The sequence below is a fragment of the Atta cephalotes genome, assembly GCF_000143395.1.
Source record: "Atta cephalotes unplaced genomic scaffold scaffold00008, whole genome shotgun sequence".
Taxonomy (NCBI): Eukaryota; Metazoa; Arthropoda; class Insecta; order Hymenoptera; family Formicidae; genus Atta; species Atta cephalotes.
Window position 1 is genome coordinate 3,923,613 of NW_012130072.1, and position 27,093 is coordinate 3,950,705.

Genomic DNA, 27,093 nt, shown 5'->3' on the forward strand with positions numbered 1-27,093 from the left:
ACTTTTCCGTGCATTCGTTGATCGATTTGTTATGTTTCCTTGAACTATTTTTGATCACAGAGCGATTAGCGAAGTTTCACAAGTGGCATGAAATTCTATTTTTATTAAACAACATGCAATCTAGTAACTGTCAAGCTGCTCGCTTGAATTTGCTTAAAATTGCGGGTAATTTTTAGTAATACTCTGAACAACTAGTGATAAGTACATGATACAATTTGTGTAATAATGTATATTTTAAGATATATCATACGTATTATAAGTACAAATTATTCGCATGTTATTTCACCTGTAATTAGAATGCTTATATAATTTCTCTGTTTGCTTAATTTTCAATATTTTTTTAGCTTTATTTTGTAACTTTTTAATTGTCATTACTAACAATAAGCACAATTATTCACCATGAAATTCGATTATTTAGCATATACACAAGAAGATCGTAAAATTATCGTGAATCATATAAAAAATATACGCAAGTGTTACACAATAATGCAGCTTGCAACATACAAAATATTCGTCTGCGATATAATGTTGCAATAAATAATTACTTTATTATTTAGAAAAGATTTATAATAAAAGCAGGTAAAGAGCAAATTATTTGAATTTAATAAAACATAATATTTATTTTTTGTATACTTGCCTTCTTCAAGTATGCAAGTATAAAATCTATTCATCTTTGAACAAAAAAGACTTCTTTTTGAAAATAAAATAAATTATCATATTAATGTAATAATATAAATTTCAGATATAAAATAGACTCGGCAGGAGAGTAAGACGGTGAGCTGAAGTTTACCGAAAGATGAAATAATTCAATTAATTTAATCCTTGATTAAATTAGTCGATTATAAATAGTTGGCCAAATCATCTTTAAATGAAAATGTTATTTAAAATTAGACTGATTATTCTATTTAATATGATTAAACAGAATTGTGCAAAGATCGAGCTAAAGTATGTCGAGAGCGTGTTCGGATTCGAGTCGACTCTTTTTCGAATAATACCGCTTCTCTCCCATCGATGCGAAGTTGCTACTATTCGCACGCTCCCACCCATTCATCGTTCTCGTTCTCCCGGTTCCCCGCGTCCCGCTCAGACATGATAAAAGCTTGTCTTCGTCGCCGCTCTCCAGTCGCCACAAAATACCTGGGAGGCTTATCTATACTTGTAAAGCGCACCGTATTCAATTCCACGTTTTACATATCTTCGATTGAAAGGTTTTACAGTAACGGCAAGAAATCAACTGGCAAGATGGCCTATCCAGTGAGGGATCCCGCTTCGGAACAGTTGAACGATTATAAGAAGAAACTCAAGGTAAGATCCTAAGATCTCATTATTTTATTTGCGTGTATGTTGCACGACATACCATGTAATCGGCAGACATTTCATGTGTCGTAAATAAATAAACTTCAGCGTGTTTTATTGGCTCTAGAAAGAAATATCCGAGAACTTCTCTATTCTGCAACCAATCAACAAATCTGAATATAACACATGAAATATCAGCTTCATCTTGTCATGCAAGATTAATCGCAGTTATTGCTTCAAAGATTAGAATTAATAGCTCCACTATTTCAGATTTCAACTTTTTTAATGTCACTTTGTATGCATGTATGAGGTGGTCGTTGATTACCGAAGTGAAAATGATTTAGCTATTTTTCAATGGATGCAATAATGTTTGTTCGCGAGAGATATCATTTTTAATATAAAAAAAGGATACTGTTGCGCAATCGTATACGATATGCGCATAACATTAGAAAATAGATCTGATGACATAAAACGAACATATTTGGAAAATATTACATTTACTTGTATTTTTTTTTATTGATTGAAATTTATATTATTTCTTTTTATTTTATTTTTTCCACAATTCAAAAGAAATAAAATGAAAACAAAATATTACAAAATGTTCATTGAATTTCTTGATTTAGCAGAATTTTCTACATTTTACTGTTGCACAGTCGTTTAAATATTCACTAAGGAAGAAATGAGTGTTTTCAGAATTCAATGCATTCTATATTTAACAGATCATCCTATACATTTATTTGATTAAATAATTACAGTTTATGAAATTGAAAATAAAATTCTGAATTTCATTTTTATCATTTTAACTCATATCTCTTACATAAGTAAAAGATGTTTTGCTAAATAAAATACACATAATACATATGTACATAATACACTCGCATATTGCGTACATCTTATGTAAAAAAAAAGTGCAAAGGTCCAAAAATTTTACTATTATCCGATAGTAATTTTATACTATACGATGTAGTAATACACAACAAGACCCTTGTTACTTTATAATTTCATATTTAAATTCTTATCGAAATCAATGCTGTTCTTTGTATAAATTCTTTGAAGAATTAATTCTTTGAAGAATTTTAAATTCCATAAAGTTTGATATCTAATTATAATGGATGTTGATTCGATAAATAATCGTTACTACTGATAAAAGGTAGGTGGAAATTTACGATATTTACGTTATCAATTAAAATATTTATAATACAATACAAGATAATCATTAGGATTGTGTTGAAAGTAAATCATTATATCGTTCCTTTCTTCGTTTTAATAATCGTTTTTAAGATCGAATATTTGAGACTCATTAATTTTATTTGAGACGTACAAATCAGTTTATGAATATTAGCATGAACATAGTAACTATGGAAGGAAAGATGTTTTTCATTAAGTATTTTCTATCTTAGAGGCAAAAATTATATAGAAGCATATCATAGATTCCATAATAAATATGGATCTGGAAAGAATTTAAGCAAAGAAATACATTCACTTACAAGGAAAATCTCGAAATTTTCAAATAATCACCCTCTATCAATCTTCTTTAAAGTTTTTTTTATATTTGAGCAAGGAATTGATTCGGTCAAATAGTTCTAAGAGAAAGAATTATATATCTTAAAATCATTATTTTCAATATCAAAAACTATTATTTTGTAATTAATCGTACTAAAAATTACTGTATATATCGCTAGATTTTGCTTTTATATATCAAGTACAAAGTATTCAAATATATATTTTTTACAGCGTTTTTTATTATGTTGCTAATTCTATGTACGTACACATATTGAATAATGACTATCAGCTCGTACTAAAAAGTAAATGTGCATGGTAATAATGATATATCGAACTAAGCGTTCAAAGTTCTATCAAGATGACCGCTGATATGCACTTATTAAGTGAGTACTTCTATAAATATTATTTCATTCATATATTATTCATTTTATATTTTTCATTTTAATAATTTTCTCGTAATTAAGATCTCGTAATTAAGATCTGAATGTTTATAATCTTCGTATTATTATTATAATATTTTTATGATACAAGATGCTTATCGTAAAGATTTATAACACACCGTCTGTTTTTCATCGATGAACTCTTTGAACTGGTGCACTCGGCAATAAATTAAAATGAAATAAATATATATTTGTTACTTCAACTTATATTTTTATTTCAACTTATTGCACCGTTTGTATCAATTCAAAGAGTTCACCAATGAAAAACAGACGGACGATCTTTGAGGCATTTGCTGTTAACAAATATTGTAAGAAAAACATTTTTTTATTTCACGCAAGTTATAACTTATGATTTTAAAAAAATAGAAAATCTTTAAAAAAGAATTTTATTTTTTTTAATAACATGATTCTTTTTTAATATTTTTAAATATTTTTATAATATTATAAACAACATTAAGATAAATTCAACGCATTACCAGAAATGCTATTTTTATTTCTATCAATAAAGAAACACTATAACAAAGACAATGCAATAATCAATAAGCGTAAATAAAAGTAATCAATGTTTCATAATTATATTGCGGATAATGGTTTGACATCTTGAAAAATTGTATACTTCGAATTTCTGGTCATCGAATAAACTACACGATCGTATAATTAATGATATTATACGATTTGCGCATATTGTGCAGGAATATATTTGCTATGTTAATACTTTGAAGGCTAGATTATACTTGCAGCAGTCTTTCACAACAAAGTTAAGCGATAAATAAATTTTATGTAGGTAATTCTCAAAGGAATAATATTGATATTAGGGATGCATCGGATATTCAGGAAGGATTGCCGGATATCCGGTGCATTCCTAATTGATATCATGAAGTTTTTGATCTCTGCGATCAATTTTTTGTATTATTTTTGTATTATTTTAGAAAATTTGTTTTGTTTTGAAATGTTTAATTTTGCTTTAAATATCATTATCCTAAAAACATTGAGTAAAACGCTAATGTCAGCTTCTTTATCATATTTATCGCTTTGAGGGTAAAGTGCTATGATAAGAAACTTATTAATTAGAAATCGATACATACAGTTTATTCACATGAAGAAATTTAGATGTTGAGTATTGAGTACAGCTATATTGTATATTATGGAATATATAATATTTATGATATTAAAATATTACTTATATAAAAATTAAGTATGACACGCAGCACTCCAAAAGTCGTTTTTTATTGTAGAATTTCTTGATATTATGATTTAAATAATATATCCAATTTCAATTTAAATAATATAATTTTCAATATAAATTTTGTAGTTTTTTACGAAATGCATTCCTCACGCAAAACTTGTCTCAATAAGCTCGTGTTTTTGCAAGAATTCTTGAAATTAATTCAACTTGAATCTGGAAACGAAGTATGTTTTGTAATTTACGTTTCTTCTGCAAAACTCAGGAATAGCCGAGGGGACATTCACTTGACAATTAAAGAATTGTTCAAGGATTCAAGAAAAAGGCAAAAATTATAAAACGTGTAAAGTGTTCACGATGCATTTGCATTGCACGCAATTGCAATTTATCTCCGTACAGCGCATTCGAAACTTCTCTGCGCTAACATTCTTTCCGTGATTCGCGAGCTTTACCGTATATCTTTGGACATTAAAATCATAGAAATTAATTATTATTATTATTATTATTACGTAAGTTATAATTAAAAAGTGCATGTCACATTAGTTTTGGTTTTTTTATTTAGAACGATTCGTTTTACAAAATAAAATATATATGTTTTAATAGATACGGTTGAAAATAACTATAAAGCTGTATCACTGTGATAAAGTGCAGATCCAGATAAGTTAAATATTGTCCAGAGGAGAGGCTTTTTTATAATCATATCTACAAGATTAAATAAATAAAATGGTAGATTAAATTTTCAAATCGATCTCGCAACACACAGTATCAGCGCGACACACCTCCTCGTAGGGTTCAAGTGAAACATTAAAAAAAAATAAGCTTAACTGCGTATAATTTGCATTTTAAAAGAGCAACGAATGCGCTGAGTGCATCAAGTTGAGGACGATGATTAAAAACAATATATTGAGTTATAAAGAAAATGTAAATATGTTCATATGATAGCTAGGATGTTAGAATTGTAATTATTCATTCAACTTAAATTCTATTTATTCTTTCTATTTAATTATTGCCTAATAATTTTACATTGTTTTGTCTCTTTATGTTTCTAAATTAATAGTTTTATTCTTTGTCTTTTACCTTCTTCGTATTTAGTCATTTCTTTTCAATGAAAAACTTCTTCATATTATTGTGTAAAAATATATTTATTTTTGTTAAATATCAAACTTATGTTTATCTTGTTAAATCTGATAACACAGTGCTGATAATTAATTTGAATACTGCGTAATGAAAAATATGTGCGTTGTTGATGCGATATATATTAGGTGTAAGAAAAAGTTCGTGGCGTTTTTCCCATTAGATATAACGGGAAAAACGCCATGAACTTTTTCCTTATACCAATATATATATATATATATATATATAGATTTAAAACATTTAATATCTGTCTTTTATATTTATCTAACACGCAAGTGAAGAGTGTAAAGAAAACATTCTTTTAGCATTCTTATTAGTATAGTGTTAATATTAGTTATAAATAGAATTAACAAATCTGATTATAATTAATCAATAAGAATCTTATTGAACGTATATATATATGTAAAGAATTTTAGAAAAAATTTTCAGCATTTGTGAAAAATGTTCTAATACATGTAAAAAGAGAAATTTTTTTTAATGTAACGTTATAAAATATACGATATAAAAGGAATAATATTCTTTATAACAGTATGACAGCTGTTAAAAATATTTATCATATAGAGAGATTCATGTGTACATTAGAAAGATATGACGAAATATTATGTAACAACATTTGTTTACGATGCAGAAGAACTTAACGATGCTCCTTGCACTTAATATGTTCTAGTACACAGTTATCTCCTAACTTTCGATAAACAGTTTGCAGCAATTGCTTGCTCAACGAAACTAGCGTTTTGCAATTAAAGAAAAAAAAAGGAAATGAAAACGTTGCGAATAACAAAGAATAACGATTATATCACTACTGGTATTTCAGTCACGGATGATAATTGCTGTAACTAGTCGCCAATTCTTAGATGATAGATAAGATTTCGAAAGTGCTATTGCACACCTACGATGGACAAGGTTATTTTTATCATATTAAGATTTTATCAGGATGTTTATCATACTTATAAAAAAGTTTTGCGCTTGTTCTTAGATTAGTCATTAGCAAAATGAGTAGTGAGTACGAAGGCTGCGCGAAACTCCGTCGCGGTTTTTTCCTTGCATTTGGGAAAAAAAAGAAAAGCCTAATCAGACGCACAGGAAGACTTCCGATTGTGTAATATAGCTATTGTTAAAAGATACATAGTTAATAGACAAACCGACAAGCGTAAAACAAGTATAAATAAAATATAGTAAACATGCGTATAAGTCGATTGATTTATACATATATATGTTCACTATCTTTTATTTATATTTAGAATGAAAAAAATTCGTTATCTGTAACATTGTTATGTAATGCATCATCGGATATTTGCGCTTGCCAACTTGTATATCGGTCTTATTCTTATTTATTATCTTTCTAAAATATGAGCCAATTATTTTAAAAGAATTAAGTTAAATTATAAGTTTTAATTATATATGTTGACTATGTATAATAATTAAAAATTAATATACTTGGTGTGGCAATAAAGTTCAGTAAATGTTATGAGAAAATAAATACTATTTATTTAATGTAAAAATGACTTTTATTGTCCTTTAGAGATAATTATTTCCTCTTAGAGATAATACACTTCTGACAATGTTCGTATAGCTTGCGGAAATAACTATGTGAAAAATCATGTTAATATCGCCTTAAGACATATTGTCACACAATTCTGATTCAAAATAGCAATTCTTGAGTTAGCGTTGCATGACGGTTTTGAATCACTCTCCCTACTCTCCTAATCTTACTGCTATATAATAGACTTCTTTTTGTTCCCTGAACTAAAGAAGGCGATAAAAAGGATTCAAACATTTCGGACATTGAAACCGTATGACAACAAGACTTACGGCCGGAGCACAAATCTTTTATATAATCTTTTATATAAGTTTGCATGATATATTTGCTGTCAGTTAAGTAAAGTCAGTATTTATGTTAACTGCGCTATATGAACAAATTTATTTTAACAATTATGATTATAATTAATCGTTTATAAATTTTTTGAATTTATTTTTTATAGGGAGAAGCGTCCGTATTATTAACTGCCAATGGAGCGCCCATCGCCGAGAAAAAAGCCAGTCTCACGGTTGGTCCTCGTGGACCCATGTTGATACAAGACTTCGTTTATCTGGACGAAATGTCACATTTTGCTAGAGAAAGAATTCCCGAACGAGTTGTCCATGCGAAGGGTGCCGGTATGTCAATACTTAATGTGACATATATCTTATCACTATATTCAATATGTATTTTTAGTCATGTGATAAATTCTATTACTTATAAAAATATATAGAGAAATGGATTTATTTTATAATTAAAAAATCAAAAACAGCATGGAATATAAATGCGTAATTGTAATTTCATTGTTATTGATTAATGTAAAATAAGCTAAAATGCAATATGAAATATATATTCGTTGTATTTAATTAGTTAATTACAATATATAAATAGTTACACTATAATTGTTACACTATAATTACATAAAAATAATTATAAATGTCCATATGTTTTGACTTTACAAATTTCTTTAAACGATTTAGCTTCAAATTTTTATTCAACGAGTATTGATACTGCTTTCATCAAATCAATCTTTGATCGATATTTATAAATCACACAAGCTGTGTGATGCATGGGACATACAAGCTGTGATAGTTTGAAGCTTGATAATTTAAACAAATTTGTGCAGGCAAAAGGTAAACATTTTTTTAATAATTATTTTTATATTGTAATTAACTAATTAAATACAACGAATATATATTTCATATTGCATTTTAGCTTATTTTACATTATTTTGCATTATTTTAGCTATGAAATGAATCCATTTTTCTTAATAACAAAATTTACAACATATAATTATGTAGCTATAGATATCTACTATTTCTATCATAATTGATTATTAATTTCATAATTTTTTCTATTTTTAGGTGCGTTTGGCTATTTTGAAGTAACCCATGATATCACCAAGTATTCTAAAGCAAAAGTGTTTTCCAGCATCGGAAAGAGGACTCCCATTGCTATAAGGTGCTCTACCGTCGGTGGTGAAAGTGGTTCTGCCGACACTGTCAGGTAATAAATAGAAAAAATGTCAATGCTGTGATAGAATATTATTTAACTTTGAAGCAGGTTTAATAAATATTTGAAAGTAACTGCGTCTCTCACTTGCTTTTTTGTATATTCAAATAATTGAAATAAATATAAATATATTTAATATTTACTGTAAATGTAATACTTTTCTTGTATATAATATATATGCACGAATCGTCTTTATATTGCCCCAGTTAGTTATATGCATATCTACAATCTAAGCAAATCGCATTTAAATCCTTTTTGTGGTAAAAAAGTAACTTTCCATCGTTCAATGTGTTGCAATCGGGAACATGATTCACAAGGATTGCATGCTGTTTTTCTGAATTGCGTTTTGCTTAGCTAATGTAACTAATTCGAGTAGTATATACGCAATAAAAAATGAAATAAAAATTCAAATAGCATTTATGCAATCAAGTAAAATCGAGTAATATATACGCAATAAAAATGAAATAAAAATTCTTGCTTGTTTACCTAATTACTATGTTTATTATATTTGTTATATTTAGAGATCCACGTGGATTCGCCGTAAAATTCTACACTGAGGAAGGTATTTGGGATCTTGTGGGCAATAATACACCGATCTTCTTTATTAAGGATCCCCTCTTCTTCCCGAGTTTCATACATACACAGAAGAGAAATCCAGCAACTCATTTAAAGGTTCGATTGAATTATTGCAATTATTACAATTATTTGCAATTATTTATAAAACGCAGTTTAACAGTGCAATAGTGTAGCAATTTCTAACAATTAAATGTATTCGTGTGAAATATTTCTTACATTATTAAAGATAATTAATTATCTTTCTAATTAAATTACATATTATATTGCAGAGCCTATATTATTAATAAAATTTTTTTTTAGGATGCTGACATGTTTTGGGACTTTATCTCTCTCAGACCCGAGACGACACATCAAGTTATGTTCCTCTTTAGCGATCGTGGCATTCCTGATGGATATCGTCATATGAATGGCTATGGTTCACATACGTTCAAGTTAGTGAACAGCAAGAATGAAATGGTCTATTGCAAATTTCACTATAAGGTCTGTCTTTGAAACTGAAAAAGTAACATTTCATCTATTCGTGTTATAGTTATCCAATTATAAATATTTGATAATGATTTCAGACTAATCAAGGAATTAAGAATATCCTTGCACAAAAAGCCGCCGAGCTCAGTGCTTCCGATCCCGATTACTCGATCAGAGATCTTTACAATGCAATCTCTAAGGGCCAGTATCCGACCTACATATTATATATCCAAGTGATGACCGCTGAACAAGCAAAAACTTTAAAGTGGAATCCGTTTGACTTGACAAAAGTAATTATTATGTAATGTGTTTAATTTATTTGATATTTTAAGCAGATATTCTTTGAAACTGTACGAATTTTTTTTATAGATATGGCCGCACAAGGATTATCCATTGATACCGGTAGGCAAATTGGTGCTGGATCGCAATCCAGAAAATTATTTCGCTGACGTAGAACAAATGGCCTTTGATCCAGCGCACATGGTACCCGGTATTGAGCCGAGCCCTGACAAGATGTTACAAGGCCGACTCTTTGCCTATGGCGACACTCATAGGCATCGCTTGGGTCCAAATCATCTCCAGCTGCCGGTGAACTGTCCTTACAAGGTAACATATTGTAACATCTTCAAATAAATTGTATGTAATTGTAATAATTACGACTGCAGTAGTTCGTAGTTTTTTATCTTATACTTTAGTCAGATGTGATAGAATCCTTTATCTCTTCAAAAAAAAAACATAAATAAATAATATAGTTTTAAATAATTTTTACTCACAAGCAGTAAAAAATCAAACAATTTATAACTTTTAATTTATATTTCATAAATTTCACATGAAAAGACATTGACGTTAATATAAAGAGATTAAAAATATCATCTTGCCTACATACAATAATTATTTATATATATAATTATATATTTAATTATATATTTAAGAATCATTTTACAATAAATCAGATATTATTTAAGCAGCTAATAACGGATTTAAGTTATTAACATAAGTTATATTCAATTTTAAAACAGTTATTTATATATATTAATATTTAATTATATTATTAAATTAAATTTTACATATATACATAATTGAGCACGCGTACGTGCGTGTATGTGTATAATATACTAATATATTATACTGTTTATATATTGTACGCAAACAATTTTTTTTAAATATATTTTATATTAATATTATGTAAGTTTCTTGATTAATGCAATATATTGATTTTGTAGGCGATTTCCACGATGCACTATCAACGGGATGGTAACATGTCGATACATAATCATGGCGGCGCACCGAATTATCATCCTAATAGTTTCTCCGGACCAAAGGAATGTCCAGCTGCTCGCTCGCCGCCGTTCTATGTGAGTGGAGATGTAGACCGTTACGATCCCGTGGATGAGGATGACTTTGGTCAGGCTGCTGTTTTCTGGAAGAAGGTTCTCGACGAACCAGCTAAAGAGAGACTAGTGCAGAATATGGTCGCAAGTTTGCGTAATGCCTCGACATTTATCGTTGAACGAGCTGTGCGAAACTTTGCTCGAGTAGACGTCGATCTCTCTCAGCGATTAACAGATGGCTTGCGCAAGTGTGGAATGCATATTAACGCCTTGGGAAAATCAGCCAATCTGTAAAGAGGATATAATCATCTCTTCCTTTTTGAATCATAACGTACTTGATTATCGAATACATAACAAATACGTATTAAAATACATAATTACGATATGTAATACTTTTTATTGATCTAACATGTTAGATTTTCACCAAAAATATTTCTTTCTGTCGTATATTGCTTTTACTCGATGATGTTTGTATTCATTTCAATTATCGTTTTATAATACTAATATAGTATTGTACAAGGGTGTAGGTATAAAACTATTAATGGTGCCTTTTTATATACATAAATCATTATGTTGTACTTGAAAAAGACAAAAATTGAACATTATTCTACTATTTGTTAAGTTTTGCTACAGTGATTTTTGAATACCATTAGATTTTAAAGAAGGAACGTGTATTGGGATTTATATGTAAATAAAATTGGAAATTACTACAAACGAATATATTCCTATGTTTCTATATTGTTCCCACAATGTATAAAAAGATTAAAACATACCTGATTTTACCTTGACGAATTCAAGGTAGACGGCAGTGAGTCACGCCACCAATTAGGGTAACTTGTGCGAGCCATTTCAACTCCATTTAAACTGCATGCAAAACGTATTTGCTTTTATCCGTTGTTCCGGAGTTGAGCCGAGCGTTTCGTGAAGTTCACAAAAGGTATATCGTTACATAGAATTTCATCTTTTTGAAATAGAAAAAGAAATAAACTTCATATTTAATATTGACATTTTTTTCATATTTTTCATATTATATTCATATTTTTCATATTTTTCATATTATCATAAAGTGTATATACTCAAGAATATAATTATGTATAATAGAATATATTATATATAATCATACAATATTATATACAATATTATATATATAAATTATATATAATAGAATATAATTATATATATAATAAAATCTATACATAATGACTTAAATAAAAATTTTTTATCTTTCAATGATATTTATATCATATGATACATCAATGATACATCACAATTTTTATTTTTTTAACGGAATGATATATTTATTTCATTACAATTTGATAAAGCATTTTATTAAATTATAATATTTAGTCAAATGTAATTTTCGATAGCTGCATTTAAACATAAAATAATTTAGACTGAGATTAATAGGTTAGACAGGATTAAATTAATCGAATCTATTAAAAAAATAAAAATAAAACAATGGAGACATGAACTTGCAACAGACTGCCACTCAAATAGCTAATTAGTTTGAAATTTTATCTAAATTATCCTAAAAAAGAGATGAATCTAAAAACATGCGTTAGAAGATTTGTTGTGTAACTTTAAATTGATTTAAATTATAATTATATTTTTTTTATATTTATTTTTTCTCTCTTTATATCCTAAAAATCCAGAATATTTTTGTAAAAAAATGCAAAAAGTGCAGCTAAATCATTTTGATACATTCTTTTCTCTTTGTTTTCATTGCACTTTATACACTTCGACTTTGCTTTCGTTTTTTTTCCAACAAATGCAATTTTATTTTTAAGAAAACGATGCAATGAAACGCATTTAAAATGAACATACATTTTTTTGCAACTCTTGCATTTTTTTCAACTTTTTAAAATATATTTTTTCCTTGGAAAAAACTCGAAAGAATAGATTTCAAAGTGCACGTTTAAACGCACTCTGTGCAAACGATGCGACACTTCCGGTAAAATCTGACAAGTACGAGATGTTGTAGGTGCGCGGTCTCACAGCTGTTTCCAAATTCGTTCGCGGATCATCGCGGGATGCTGGTCAGCGGGCACGCGTGTTCGCAAACAAATCCAATGTACTGGCGGGCCTGAAGGTTGTACAGGAAAAGAGACGGGACTTCTTCTGTGGTGTCTGTCGACCGCACGCGATTAACCTACGTGAAATTCCTCATGTAAGGACAAAGCAGCGAGGAAATGCAGCTCATGAATTTCCTCGTATCACGGACATTCTTTTTATAGTTACAGGCTGACCTACTTCTCATCTTGAAACGCGCTTAAAGTTGGATCAGCGGTCAGACTCGAGTGCGGATCATGCTACGGCCAGTCTTTTAAATTATTTACATATTTATATCAACACTCAGCATTATGCCAGATAGGTATATCGCTCGCGAGCTTTGTTTAGCATCATAATGTAATGTTTGTTATTGCTCTTCTTTGTCCTTTTAATAAAAGAAGAATCTTAGAAATTTCAAGCTTTTGTATTAAAAGATTTTGCTCCAATGTGATATTTCAGTTATCATTAAAAATATAACTGATTCCTTCTTATATTATTATAATTGATGTTTCAATTTATGAAAAATAATTAGGAAGAACATATATGATTTGGTAATATTTTGCCAGGAAAGTTTTGGTCGGTGTTGGAGTAATATGGGGTGTGACTCTTTGCTGTCTTTTATTCAGTCGCAAGTTGAGACCTACAACACTGTTAAATTTTATCCCTATGTTATATCGGTCAGTTTATTTTTGTCTGATAATGAATCAGTGTTTATAAGAGTTTGTTGTTGAAAAAAATTGTGTAATCTAATATTGCTCTTTGTGACATTCACAAAATTCAGCTAAACATAACAGTATAAACTATAGGCATTTTCTAGTAACATAATATAAAGCTTGTTTCTTATTATTGCAGTGGATTGGATTAAAACTTTCTGACTTTTGCTAAACTTCAAATATAGATCTATTTCATTTTAAGTACAAGTGTATAAATATTAGTTCAACTAAAAAACAGATATATAATTGAGATATATAATGAATCATCTCAGCTTTGTGATTTCAATATTAAACAAGGTTGAAATAATTCGTCTGAATCTGTCTCTTGCTGGAAAACATCTTATATAACATCTTTGTTAATTATTATATATGTCAAACTTGAATTAATTTATTTCTTATTAATCTTTGTTTTTTGTTTTATAAAAAATACTTGCAAAATGTCGCTGTTACTATTGACTTTATTGTTGCTAATCACAAATAATTTTTATATAAATAATATCGTCATTATAGGTATTTAACTAAATATGACGGTTAACAAGCTATATTATCATGAGATAAAAATTTCTTTTCAATAATATAAAATTATATTCCTTTTTTTTGATCATTGTTATTGCAAATTTGAATTGAATTATCTTTTTATTCTTGTTTTCACAGTATATAAATAATATTTATATAAAATTTATTACTTATTATGATCTTACAGAAATACAAAAATGGAGAATGAAGATGAACAAAAACATAATACAAATGATGCTAGTACATCAACAAACTGTGATATTAATGTACATACAAATGCGCAAAATGAAGTCCATAGGTATGTAATCAGAATCTACAGCAAATATGTAACAAAAACACTTTGTCATTATGATTAGCTAATATGAAGATTTTATACGAAGATTATGTATTAGTTTATCTTTTATATATACATCTTTTGTATTAACGCAGACAACCAACCCCAAATTTTTTGATGGGTGGATTAACCGGAGCATCACCACCAAAATTCGTGTCTTTTGACGAAATTGTTAAAGCTGCCAATGGTATGAAAAATATGGCTTTAGCGCACGAAATCGCAGTAGATGTAAACTTTCAGCTGCAAAAATTGGAGCCAGAAGACGGTAGTTTTCATAGGCGAGTAAAAGAAATAATGCACAAAGCTTTTTGGAATCTATTAGCGGAGCAGTTGGCTGAAGATCCGCCAGATTATTCGCACGCGCTGGTTTTAATGAAAGAAATTAAAGAAGTAATAATTCTCTTTTTGTTCTATGATGACAGAAGCATTAAACGATATATAATACATTCTGTATTTATTTTAGTCACTGGATGAACTGGTACCATTACACAATGCAAAGATTAAGGAAAATATTAGAGAAGTACTTGATTTGGATTTGATCAAGCAGCAAGCAGAGAAAGGCGTATTAGATTTTCATCATTACGGGCAATACATAATCTCCATTATGAGTAAAATATGTGCGCCAGTGAGAGATGAGAAAATCAGAGAGCTATCACAGCAGGTGGATATTGTTGAGACGTTCAAGGGTGTCATGGAGTTGTTGCAGTTAATGAGATTGGATTTGGCAAATTTTACCATTACGATGATGAGACCGAATATCATTGCTTCGAGTATCGAATACGAGAAAGCCAAGTTTGCTGATTTTTTAAAGATTAATTCAAATGGCTTGCAATATACAGAAAAATGGTTACTAAGACATTTCGATGCAGAAAAAGTCACAGGTTCATCGAGTACTGGTACTAATAATGTAAGACAAATTACTCATTCTTTATTGACAGAGGCATATCTTGACCTCCTGGAATGGGATTTCAACCCGGATGCCGAGGTATGGAAAATATTGGAATATAAGATTTTACATTATATATTCGATAAATTTATTATAAACAGGATGATTTTCATTTAGACATTGATGTTGGATCAAGGAAGACTTCTGGAATTACGTGACATAACTAGTAGATTGAGCATCGTCGGTTCTGTGATATTATTGGTTAATAATACAATTGGTGCTCCAATTCATGGGGTTTTGAGCTTTAAAAAGAATATCAAGGAACACTTGAATGCACTGTTGGATTCTATACATTCAAACAAGTAGGTTAAATCATAACTGAAAATAAGTTGCAATAAAATATATTTTTTAAACAATTATAAGTCAAATTTAGACTGATAAGAATAAATCTAATAATAAAAAAAAAAATCTTGTTTTCGGACGAATCTTTAGCTCATGATTTACATTATAAATTCAAAATTAATATAGTTATTTCTGCTGTAGAGATCTGGAAGTTGCAATACCAAATATTATACTACAAGTAAAAACAGATGTAAAAACAACATTACAAGAAATCAATGCTGCCGAGTTGTCACCAGAATTAGAAACGCTTTTAGAAGGTCAAATAGCTGATCTTATAGATCCAAAACATAAAATCAGATATCTCGTCAGTAAGTATAAAAATAAAATTGATGATTAACATTGTCAACTATAAATATATCATTTTAGGTCTACGAATTAGACAATTCCTACAGAAAATTATTCAATCGCAATCCACTGCGCCTCAACAAGTACCACCAGGCCTCTCTTCATTGCAAGAGGAATTAACCGCCATTGCTGCCCGATTTGTAATACTTGTTTCGCATAATCGCAGCGTATTTTGGGAGTATTATCAAGATATTGTTGCAAACGCGCTTGCGAAAAGCGACGTTGACAATAATAAAGAGCTACATGGAACACATACTATGGAATTGTAAAAAGGATGAATAATGTTAATATAAATAATGTTAATACACTCGGATCTCGTTATGCTCGTTTCCGAAACGCATATTATACTAAGATCATTTTGTATGTATTAATGCTCAATTTTTTCACTTCCAGCAATTGCGGATAATCTTATTCAGGAGATATTTCCATTGTAATCTGGGAGATATCTCTTGGATAAAGTTATCTAGAGGTGAAGAAATTAGGCATAATTAAATTTCTCGATAGATCAAATTGCATTACTTTTGTGTTCATTATGCATCTCTTTTAGCAACAGAATTTTTTGCCGAGCGTTATATTGAGACACGCTATATCGAGATGCGAGTATATGTATATAATTTTTCATAATTATGTCTATTCTATAATGGACAATATTCAAACTGCATATTACATGATTAACAAGATAAAAAAAATATCTGTATTTTTTACTGTCATTGCGACGATCATGATCATTTAACGCTGAACAGTAACAGAGTTACGTTTTCTTTTCTTTATGATTTATTTACAGGATATATTAATGTATTATATATTAACTAATTAAATTAATAGCATATGTTGTCTTTCTTTTCTTTGTTTTTTAACAATGATTTTTTTAAAATAATAAATTAGTGTATTTGATTACACAATAAGTTATCGCGAATAATATAACGTATGTGAAGTATGCATATAAGTATATTCATGATTATAATACTGATATTTTTAATTGCTAAGGTCAATTTTACACTATTATTACAAAAGTAAAAAAAAATCATTTAGTTCTATTATATTTTTCACATTTTTTTTCACTAAAATGATGCCTGCATCATTTTATATTTAGCACGAGTAGCTTAATCAATTTTATAAACATGAAAAAACATTTATTGCTATATATTAAAGCATTGAAAAAACTATATAAAAATTTATTATTTAAATACTGAAAAATTAATATATTAATTATAAATTTAATGTATATAAAACTGTACATATATGCATTTAATATTTATTATTTTTCTAAGTTAGACATTAAGGCAACTTAAAATTTTTTATATAATTCTCAAAGGTTGCAATATGTTGTTTCTTTAAAAAACTTTGAAATCCTAAAAGTAGAAAAATTTTTTAAAAGTTTTCACTCTTAATCCTATAGATTGTTTTTCTTATCATCTCATATCTCTAATTTATTGACATGCAAAAACTTACCTATAAATAAATGTTGTAGCAGCCCAGTCGGTGGAAATAAATTTGATAATGTTTTCAATAACTCATCAAAATCGCCACTTTGCGTATAGCTTTGTATCATGTTTGCAAATATTTTATAATCGCTCGCAGATAATGCCCGTTTCACCTACGAGCATATTATTTCTGTTTAAAATGCATAATTTTTTGATTACATAAATAATAGAATTATTATTTACTTACATCTTTCAAGTATTGTTTTCCTAGTGCCTTTTTATCGTATTTCATGTCTTTATCATTTTGGGTGAAATTTTGCCCTGAATTAATTTCGGAAACTTTTAATGAAGAAGTCGAAGGAGCAGAAAAATATGAATTAATTCCAGGTGATATAATATTAATTTTTCTTCTTTTGGCAACTGGTTCTTCGGATCGATATTTTGCTAATTCGCATGTACTCTGATTGTCTTTTAATTTACAAGCACTAAAATTAATTGCAGATTGTGACTTCAATGACTGTTTGTCCTTTGCACTTTCATCTAGATACATATTTATGTCAAAACTATTCTTAGTTAATTCTTCTGTCGCAGAATTGTTTTGTGTTTTTTGTTTGAGAGAATGAGATACCGTTGTTTCAAAGGCAGCACTCACCGCAGGTAATGATATATCAATATTCCCATATTGTGCATGGGTGATATTAGGTTGCGGTAACTGAAATTATTGATAAATTTAAATATATTGCTAATAATTGTAATAATTGTATTTAGTTTTAACACACGCACGTTAGTGGGCAATTTGATTAATTCGTGATTTATACCTAATGGCCAATATGGATAATGCCTGTTTGCTTTGAGAAATTTGAATAATTAAAGTAAAAATGTACAAATTAATCAAAATCACTGGTCATTATATAAGTGGGAAATATAGTTAATAGATTGAAAATATCATTATAAAAGAATAAGATAGTCTGTTTTTTATTAGGTGGGAAAAAATTCGTGGCGTTTTTCTCGTTAGATGGCATTAAAAAAACGCCACGAACTTTTCCCTACACCTAATACAATCTTAATTTGTTATTTATTATATGTTACGCATTTAAATATTTTTTATTTATTTAATTTCTTCTACTTATTTTTGCCAATGTTTAAAGAGCTTATTAGATGAGCATTTTCTTTTACAATTACATCTCGATTCTTGTCTTTCAAATAAAGATTTCCTCACGCATTCTCTAAAAAAATTTTTTATAGTTAAAATCACGTCGGAATTAATGAATGATTCTTTATGTATTCATTATAGAGAATTCATTTCTGGTGTAGAATTTTGATAGCACTATATTCTGTTTGTAGCTCGTAAAAATCATTACTTTTAGATAATATCATGTTAACAGATTTTTTTGAATCACTTCTATCCCTATCAACATCTAATATACGTAACTGACGTAAATGACGTACTGACTGTTCCGCCAACTGTTTGGCTCAGAAAATTCAGTGGAAGACTTTTTCATTTTTTCAACTTAAATTTGTAAATTAAATTTCACCTTTTTTTTAAGTATCAAAAATTTTAGCTCTTTTTTCTTCAATTTTTCTAACTTCTTCTAAATGTTAGCTTCTTTATCGTGTCTTCCATTTTTATTTTCATCTTCATGTTCTTCTGTTCATTATCATTATCTTCTGCATTACTACTATGATTTTCTTCGCCTTGCGAAGAATTTATTTTTTTCATCTTTATTTTCATCTTCTTCATCTTTCTATCTCCAGATATATTTAAATGTAATTTCTTCTAAATCTTCTTCAGATCTTATAGACTGTAGGACTTCTCTAGGCAACTTTTAAGTTCCTATGATTGGCCGAACATAGCTTCATACGGACTACGTTTTATACTTTCATGATAGGCTCTATTTTTCATAAATTGTACAAAACGTAAGTTATCACCAATGTATTGTTTTTATGTTTAAAGCCAAGTGCTGAGAATGTTCTCGACATCTTGATTGGTATTCAACAAATCCTTGACTTTGACTATGACGTAGTTTCCATGGACAATTTTTAATTCAGGCTACATAGAACAAACTTCTTCAATAAGTAGATTAGAAAATTTTCTTCCATTGTCACTTTGCAAAACAGAAGGAGCTCCAAAAATTGTAAAAATATTCAATAATGTGTATGCAATTTTCCCCTGCAATTTTCCTTAATGATCGTAGTTGTACAAATTTAGTCAGATGATCTTTTGATATACAAGATTTAAATCCTCGATCTTCTTGACTCTGCATATCAATTAAATCAAGCGACTAAAATCATCTCACTGAAAATCATTGGCTTTACAACCAAATCTTTTTTAGGAACTTAAAATTTTTTCTGATAAATTTCACATAAATTTAAGTAAAGTATAATTGTTTCTTTATGTTATGTTTTTTTCTTAATCTCTTTTGCCATTCTATTTCTCCCTCCATGTTCAATAGAAAGATGTATGTCATGAATGATATCAAAAAGATCTTCATTAGTAATGTAATATTTTATAACTGAGTTATTAAATACTGGATATATAAGTTTCTCATTGTCTCCAATCTTTATTAAATAAAAGTGCCTTAATTTTTGATAATAATTTGGGGTTTTCTTCCTTTATCCTTTCTTTTAAGCTCTTTAATTTCATTTTTTAACTGTACGTACTTCTCATTAGATAGCCACTATTGCAAGCTTTGTTTGAAATTAGTTCGCAAAGTTTATTATTAAATTTTCTTTTCATTTCTTCAGTTGTGGTCATCATTTTTCATGGATATGATATTCAAATTATATTAATTAAATCCGATTCACAATACATTAATATAAGTATTCAGTACAAAGTCAGAAAGGGCAGAAATGTCTTATTCTGTTTTAATAAAATACAACTCATTATAAACATAATCAACATTGCTTATTAATAGTCACAGCTGATAGCAGCTAGAATATTCTAAGAGGTTAGGTTTTTTTAAATTAAGACTGCTGGGAAAATTGAACAAATAATTTATCAAAATAACCATTTAGCATTGGTCGCGTTCAGCAGATTGTTGTGGAACAAATCCATGAACATTCGCTGCTATTGGTGTATTCTTTTAGATCATCTAATAGTGCTCCGCAAAAAATGAATCTGCTGAATGCAACCAGAAAATATAATGATTTGAATAATTCTTTTCTATTAATTATATTGGCTGAACAAATTGGGAATTATGCATTTTGACCATTATGTATAATTCCAAATTAATTGTATTTATGTAAATATATAATTATTTATATATTAAACATTTATAATTTAAACATATGTATTTATATATGTAAATATATATATGAATATATGAAACAAACTTACTATATTCTCCGCGTTCCTAAAAAATTCTCGTAGTTCTTTCGTGATTATTCCAAAATTCGTAAACTTTTTTATGTATGGTCTAAGCCAAGCAGATAATTGTTTCTTAAAATTTAAATTTTCAAATCTACAATCACATAGTATAACAGCACCATAATCGTTTTTGTGTCTTATTATTCTGCCGATAGCTTGATTAACAGCCCGGGATGCTTCAAGTTGATACCATTCTTGGCCGGTTAGACCCTGAATATTAAATTTGTTTTTCAATCATAGATCTTATTTTATTGAGTTATTATTTTTAACAAAATTAAAGTATAATTTATACTTCTTTTTTTATCGTTCTTATTTCCTCCAAATATCTTTGTTTTAACATAATTCGCGGATCTTTTAAAGGTGGAAATGGAAGACCAATGATTAATACAGCTCTACCGTTCGCATTAGCAAAATCCAGACCTTCGCTGACTTTTCCTCTACAGACTGCCATAAAAACAGCACCCTTGCAAGAGGGGTCTTTAATTTTTTGATAGTATTCATTCATCACATTAACAAATCCATCTTTAGAGTTTGGTTCTACATAAATGGGCTATTATCCAATAATTAATTCAATATAGATATAATATCATAAAATATATTATTTTACAAGTACAATAAAAATTAAATATTTGTTTACCTTACGTTCAGCAATCTGCGTCCATAAACCCATATTCTGCCATTCGTCCCTGCATTTTTTCATGATTGGATACGATGGAAAGAATATTAATAATCCGTGAGGGACGATACAACTAAAGTTATACACTGTTCTTCCAAGAGACGCAATATACTTCGGATCATTTCTGTGAAAACATAATAATAAAGATATAACTGAAATCAGTGTTTATTTCATCATCATATTTATATAAGTATTTACCTTGTATTATAAGATGAATTAAGTGGATGGTTATCTGGTCCCTGACTAAGAACACCAACACATACTTGTTCTTTTGTTACTATATGCGGATTTTCCAATTGAACTGCGATTGGTATACCGAGTTCCGATATGAATGGTTTTAACGGAGATAATGTACCGCTTGTGAGCACTACTGAACGTATCCCTTGTTCTACCATTTGCTCCATACTATAAAATATGTTTATTATATGACTTAAGATAATGTATTTTATTAATTAAGATATATAGATATATAGATATATAGATATATAGATATATAAATATATCTCTATATGTATAAAATATTATGTATTTTTTTTATTAGTTTTACCCAAAACCAGGACTGAAACACCAGTAACTAATAAGTTTTCCATCTGTTTTAATTGTCTTTTTACTCTCCCAGACATCGTTCTTGTAATTCTTTTTTTGCTCTTCCATTTGTATGTGAACTTTGTAGCAACGTTTTACTTTTTCTTTATGACGTGCAATAGATGCACTGCTGTTGAAAGCAGTTCTCAATAAATCACTAAATTTTTGTAAAGCATTCCCTTTTCTTGCAAATGGTGAAGTACTGGTAGTTGTCAAATATAAAATAAGTTTGTCTAGTTTGTCTACTACGATTTGTTCCTTACCATGTGTTAACTATTACAAAAAAATACATTACAGCAACATTGGTATGTATATAAATTTTTAATAAAATCATTTAAAAGTAAAAATAGTTACTTCAATTTTTTCAAGTAATTCAAAAATATATCCGCCAGGGAAAGTGTCTCCCTCACTGCGATTTTTTAATTCAATAGAGTCAATGGCTTTTTCCAGTTCTAAAAACATTGCTTTTAAAATACACAGGTCTTCTGCTGTAAAATCTTTTTGAACATTATTCTCTGACAAAAAGTCATTCTGCTGATCTGAATCTTTAGTCATATCTTGCATTACTGCAGTTACTTCATCAATACACATTGCAATATCTGTACTGCTTATCTGTAGTCAGACATATTACAATATTTAATTAGAATATATAAAAGACTAAAGAAAATATGTTTATATTTTTATACCTGTAATGATGCTGCTTCTTCACAAACTTTTTCAACATTATGAGCTTCGTCCAATAAAACTACAGTATTTTGTAAGTCTATACCCTGCGACCTTCGTGTTTTAGGATCTAGTAGATAATTATAAGGCATGAAAATAATATCTGCATTCTGTTTCAATTCCTTTGCCAAAAAATATGGGCAACATTTGTGTTTTTGTCCAACTTTAATTAAATCTTCTATGTCTAGCACTTCCTGTTTAAATACAGGATCATCTTTTCTAAAGAAACACATTAAAATTCATATTATATATTCGCTACTTGATTTCTCTGCGTTGATTAATATTATATTATAATAAAATTATATAATATTAATAAAATTGTGTCTAAATATTACATTCACCTGGCCTCGACATTGTTGAAATAAAAACAAGTTCTTGACTTCACTTTGGCATGACACATGTGTATTTTGTTAAAAGAACTTGTTTCTTTAGAAATTTCTGGATGAATGCATAGCTGATCTCGGGATCCCAATACAGCAGTAGCTACATGCTTGTATGACGTTTTCTTCAATTCATACATAGCCTGAGATAATTGAGAATGTGTTCGAGACGCATAAATAATTTTGGGTATAGCCCAGCCAAAACTTTGAACATTATCTGGTACCCCTGCTGCTTTCTCAAGCCCACTAGTTAAATATTTAAAAAAATTTCCACCAAAGTCTTTCTTTTCTATTGCACCTGCTATAACTTGTGCTTGTAACTGAGCTTTCTTTGTCAACAACCAACTTAAGGAGGAACACAAAAGGCTCAAAGTCTTTCCAGTACCTGTGAAATATTTATCTACATTTATAACATTTTATTACAAACTTATTCATAAATTAATAAAATAGCTTTAGTAAATAATTCATTTAACAAAAAAAAGAAAAATAAAAAATAAATTAAATCTATTAATCTAAAAGTTCAATTTTTTTCAATTTTGAGTCGATTTTTCTAAATTGAAAAAATGTTTGAAATTTAATAATTTAAAAATTATTTGTTTTTTATTAAAGTATAAATCACAAAAATTTCTTGAAAGATATTAATTATTATCACAAAAAATAATAATAAAAATGAAACATAATCTAGAAATTTAATTTTTTAATTATTTTGTGTCAAATTTTTACAAGTCAGGAACAGATGTTTCAAACAAATTATGTGATTTTTTTTTAAATATCTTAAATTATCAAAAATTTCTTTTAAATTGTCATTTATTTGTTTGAGGTACCCTCTTTCCTAAATAGGTAACCGCGTGTACACAAATATACCTGTCGGCGACTCCAAGACTCCATGCTGACTATTTTGTAGACATTCTATCACCTTTCTCATATACTCCTCTTGCACAGGATATGGTTTAAAGGGGAAAGTAACGATGATATCATTAATTATGATATCGGGCATCTTGGAAATTCGATTGAAAAACGCATCAGATGCAATGTAATTTCATGCGTTATCTTCCCGCCAGAATAGAAATCTAACCTAATAGCGTTTTTCATTGGCAGAACTGGTGCGCACTCAGTGCACTTTAAAACCGTTGTACATAAATCAACGTAAAGATGTATATATAATAAAAATATCGAAATGAATTAAACCACGAAATCCTGACATTTACATTTTATTGTATAATTTTTAAAATATACATTGAGTATCTTATCAAGAGATTATCTCACGTTTACATTCAAATCAGATTAGGTGCACTGAGTATGCATCAGTTCTGCCAATGTTGAAAAACGTTATACGTTTGTTCGTGTTTAATTAGCTGTTTATTCCTGCACTCTCTGAACTGACGTCGTGCAATAAGTGAAGCAAATGTATATTTGTTTCACTTCAACTTATTGGTGTACGCATGCACCAGTTCAGGAATAAGGAGCAGATCTATTGTGTATTTCAAGAATGCGTAGCAATAGTGCAGAGATTGATTCTCGCATTCGTGAATGATAAGAAAATAAATAAAAATAGTGGTAGGGAGTTTGGAAATTTCAGATTACACTCTTATCTATAAGAGCTACGATAAGGACCTGTATGGCGATGAGCTGACCCGAAAAGGAACAGGCAGGCGGCCACACTCGAGCCTCGAGGAAAAATCGCTGAGACCTACGCAAGATTAAGGTTAACGTATGCCAAATCAGCTGATTCAATAATCAGACACTGATCAGTGGTGCGGCCGACACAACGATTCATTCAGCAGGTTCGTGCTTTTCCAGATTCGCTTCTCTGTGCGATACTTTCCTTCTTGGAGAACATTTTTTATTAGGAGTTACAGCTCCTTGTGACAAAAATGAGAAAATATAAATTAATTAGATAGCATACCAGTTGGTTCCTTGTCCTCTGCATATGATTAATTTATGGAGGTCAACAGCCGCTGGCTATTAATTTCAAAAGAAAAGAAGGCTTCGTAGTCCATGAGTCAGTGAAAAGTGATAAGCAAGTTCTATGAGCGAGATAAATGTGTTTGTGTATCTATTGATACGTATTTTAGATACTCTAGTACTACTGACATATTCTTTTGTAATCTTGAATGTATAATATGAAAGTATTATTTATACTTAAATCGATAATTTATATTTGTCGAAAATATTTATAGGAAAATTACTTAAGTATATATTAATATATCTAAAATGTTCTTAAAAATGTTTAAAATGTTTCACGAAGCTGAAGTACATACGAAATTATTATGTATATAAGATAAAAGGTTAATGTGTCACAAGTTTATCTTTGAGACATGAATGCATAAATATTATATGGTAGATAAAAGTTTGTTTTTAATCTTCTAATTATATTATATTATATATATATATATATATGAAACAATACATTATATATATTTATACATTATATATATTTATATAATGTATTAAATACAAGAAACATAATACATTATATAAATATATATATACATTATATAAATATATATAATGTATTATGTTTCTTGTATTTAATACATTATATTAAATTAAATAATTCGCGTTGTTTTTAATTATGTATGAATGTTTCTCTTATATGACTATATAATATATAATTTGTTAAACTTCCTAACTTTATTAATACAAATTGACGGATCATTTATTACTTGGAAAAATCTGGAAAACGGGATATTGAGAGAATTCTTCTTTTATCTGGAATTTTTCATGAAATTTATCAATTTTTTAGGAAAGTTATTTTTTAAAAGTTATTTTTATTTCTTAAATTTTATCTTTAAGTTTACATCTCTATTTGAAAATATTTCTTTGATAATTTAATATAGATATAATAGAGAAAATATTTCTCTTGATAATGTAAATTGTCGAAAATCTGTGGGGGGATATAAGTATATGTATGCACTTCCGTGTATTCCCATTTTTTGTATATACTGTATCTTACAAATTCTTATAAAATCAGAGTGATAATAGAAGACAATATCCAATAGAAGAGAGTAGCTCATGAATATTATACATAGGATGTCTTATTTTAATGTATAATTAAAATTGCAGGGCATGAAAAAGGTTCTCATATGACAATAATTTTTGTTCAGATGAAAGCACTTCAGAGATTTCGAGATTAATTTTGTTTGTCAAACTGAAATTATATAATTTTTTTATATAATATGATTCGTTTAAGTATTCTGCATTTAAAAATATTAAGGTAGGGATCTAATAGCTTACGAAATATATTTTAATGTTACATATTGACATGAAATATTAAGTATCTTGTAAACTGTTAATTTTTTAATATTGTAATACTTTTATATAGAATAATTAGAAGAATTATATTATTATATTATTTAATTATAAAAAAATCATATTATTTCATTCAAAAAAGTGAAAGTAATATATCTTTTTGGCACCTCTTTTTTCTCTTTCTCTCCCATCTAAAAAAAAACGTGATCAAAATACGTTCTCGAAACGTTTCACTTTTGTCTGAAATATTTTTTTTGCAATTGTCATATATTTCGAAATGTTTACCATAATAAATTAAAATCAGACATCCTCTATATAAAGATGTCTCATTTTAAATAATGCATTAAGATTTCTCGAAAACTATGATAGAATGGAAAAACTATGATAGAATGTTTTAAACAAAAGTTGTATAGTTTGGAGGGGGACGTAAGAAGGTACCATTGATTTGTACATGGGTTGCGTCGCCAAGGTCAAATCAATGA

At 28.5% G+C, this 27,093-nt stretch overlaps 3 protein-coding genes across 3 annotated transcripts; 2 read left to right on the top strand and 1 right to left on the bottom strand.

Annotated features, from left to right (window-relative positions):
• Nucleotides 1–104: 104 nt before the first annotated feature.
• LOC105627239 (catalase) lies at nt 105–11,671 on the top strand. The gene is made up of 9 exons (XM_012208528.1): nt 105–175; nt 1,218–1,305; nt 7,539–7,713; nt 8,440–8,581; nt 9,109–9,259; nt 9,464–9,643; nt 9,727–9,918; nt 9,998–10,234; nt 10,852–11,671. Exons 1-9 carry the CDS (start codon nt 114–116, stop codon nt 11,251–11,253), a joined length of 1,629 nt encoding a protein of 542 aa, XP_012063918.1. The 5' UTR covers nt 105–113; the 3' UTR covers nt 11,254–11,671.
• Nucleotides 11,672–13,319: 1,648 nt separating this feature from the next.
• On the top strand, nt 13,320–16,473 carry LOC105627240 (T-complex protein 11-like protein 1). Its single transcript, XM_012208529.1, has 8 exons — nt 13,320–13,330; nt 13,575–13,685; nt 14,425–14,535; nt 14,667–14,961; nt 15,035–15,556; nt 15,635–15,819; nt 16,001–16,167; nt 16,226–16,473. Exons 1-8 carry the CDS (start codon nt 13,320–13,322, stop codon nt 16,471–16,473), a joined length of 1,650 nt encoding a protein of 549 aa, XP_012063919.1.
• Nucleotides 16,474–17,482: 1,009 nt separating this feature from the next.
• LOC105627241 (regulator of telomere elongation helicase 1 homolog) lies at nt 17,483–24,356 on the bottom strand. The gene is made up of 12 exons (XM_012208530.1): nt 24,224–24,356; nt 23,321–23,744; nt 22,943–23,198; nt 22,611–22,868; nt 22,219–22,529; nt 21,870–22,076; nt 21,633–21,795; nt 21,288–21,545; nt 20,966–21,205; nt 17,876–18,340; nt 17,657–17,801; nt 17,483–17,556 (listed from the first exon to the last, which is right to left on the bottom strand). The coding sequence occupies exons 1-12, from the start codon at nt 24,354–24,356 to the stop codon at nt 17,483–17,485; spliced, it is 2,934 nt and encodes a 977-aa protein (XP_012063920.1).
• Nucleotides 24,357–27,093: the final 2,737 nt, after the last annotated feature.

Excerpts from the sequence above, each read along its gene's own strand:
- LOC105627239 (XM_012208528.1), top strand. The coding sequence starts at position 114 with ATGCAATCTAGTAACTGTCAAGCTGCTCGCTTGAATTTGCTTAAAATT. Across the intron at positions 9,919-9,997 it reads ATCCGTTTGACTTGACAAAA|ATATGGCCGCACAAGGATTA; the intron begins GTAATTATTATG and ends TTTTTTTTATAG. Across the intron at positions 10,235-10,851 it reads CGGTGAACTGTCCTTACAAG|GCGATTTCCACGATGCACTA; the intron begins GTAACATATTGT and ends TTGATTTTGTAG.
- LOC105627240 (XM_012208529.1), top strand. Across the intron at positions 15,820-16,000 it reads GATTCTATACATTCAAACAA|AGATCTGGAAGTTGCAATAC; the intron begins GTAGGTTAAATC and ends TTTCTGCTGTAG. Across the intron at positions 16,168-16,225 it reads TAAAATCAGATATCTCGTCA|GTCTACGAATTAGACAATTC; the intron begins GTAAGTATAAAA and ends ATATCATTTTAG.
- LOC105627241 (XM_012208530.1), bottom strand. The coding sequence starts at position 24,356 with ATGCCCGATATCATAATTAATGATATCATCGTTACTTTCCCCTTTAAA. Across the intron at positions 23,199-23,320 it reads TTCAACAATGTCGAGGCCAG|AAAAGATGATCCTGTATTTA; the intron begins GTGAATGTAATA and ends GTGTTTCTTTAG. Across the intron at positions 21,796-21,869 it reads AATTCATCTTATAATACAAG|AAATGATCCGAAGTATATTG; the intron begins GTAAATACTTAT and ends ATGTTTTCACAG.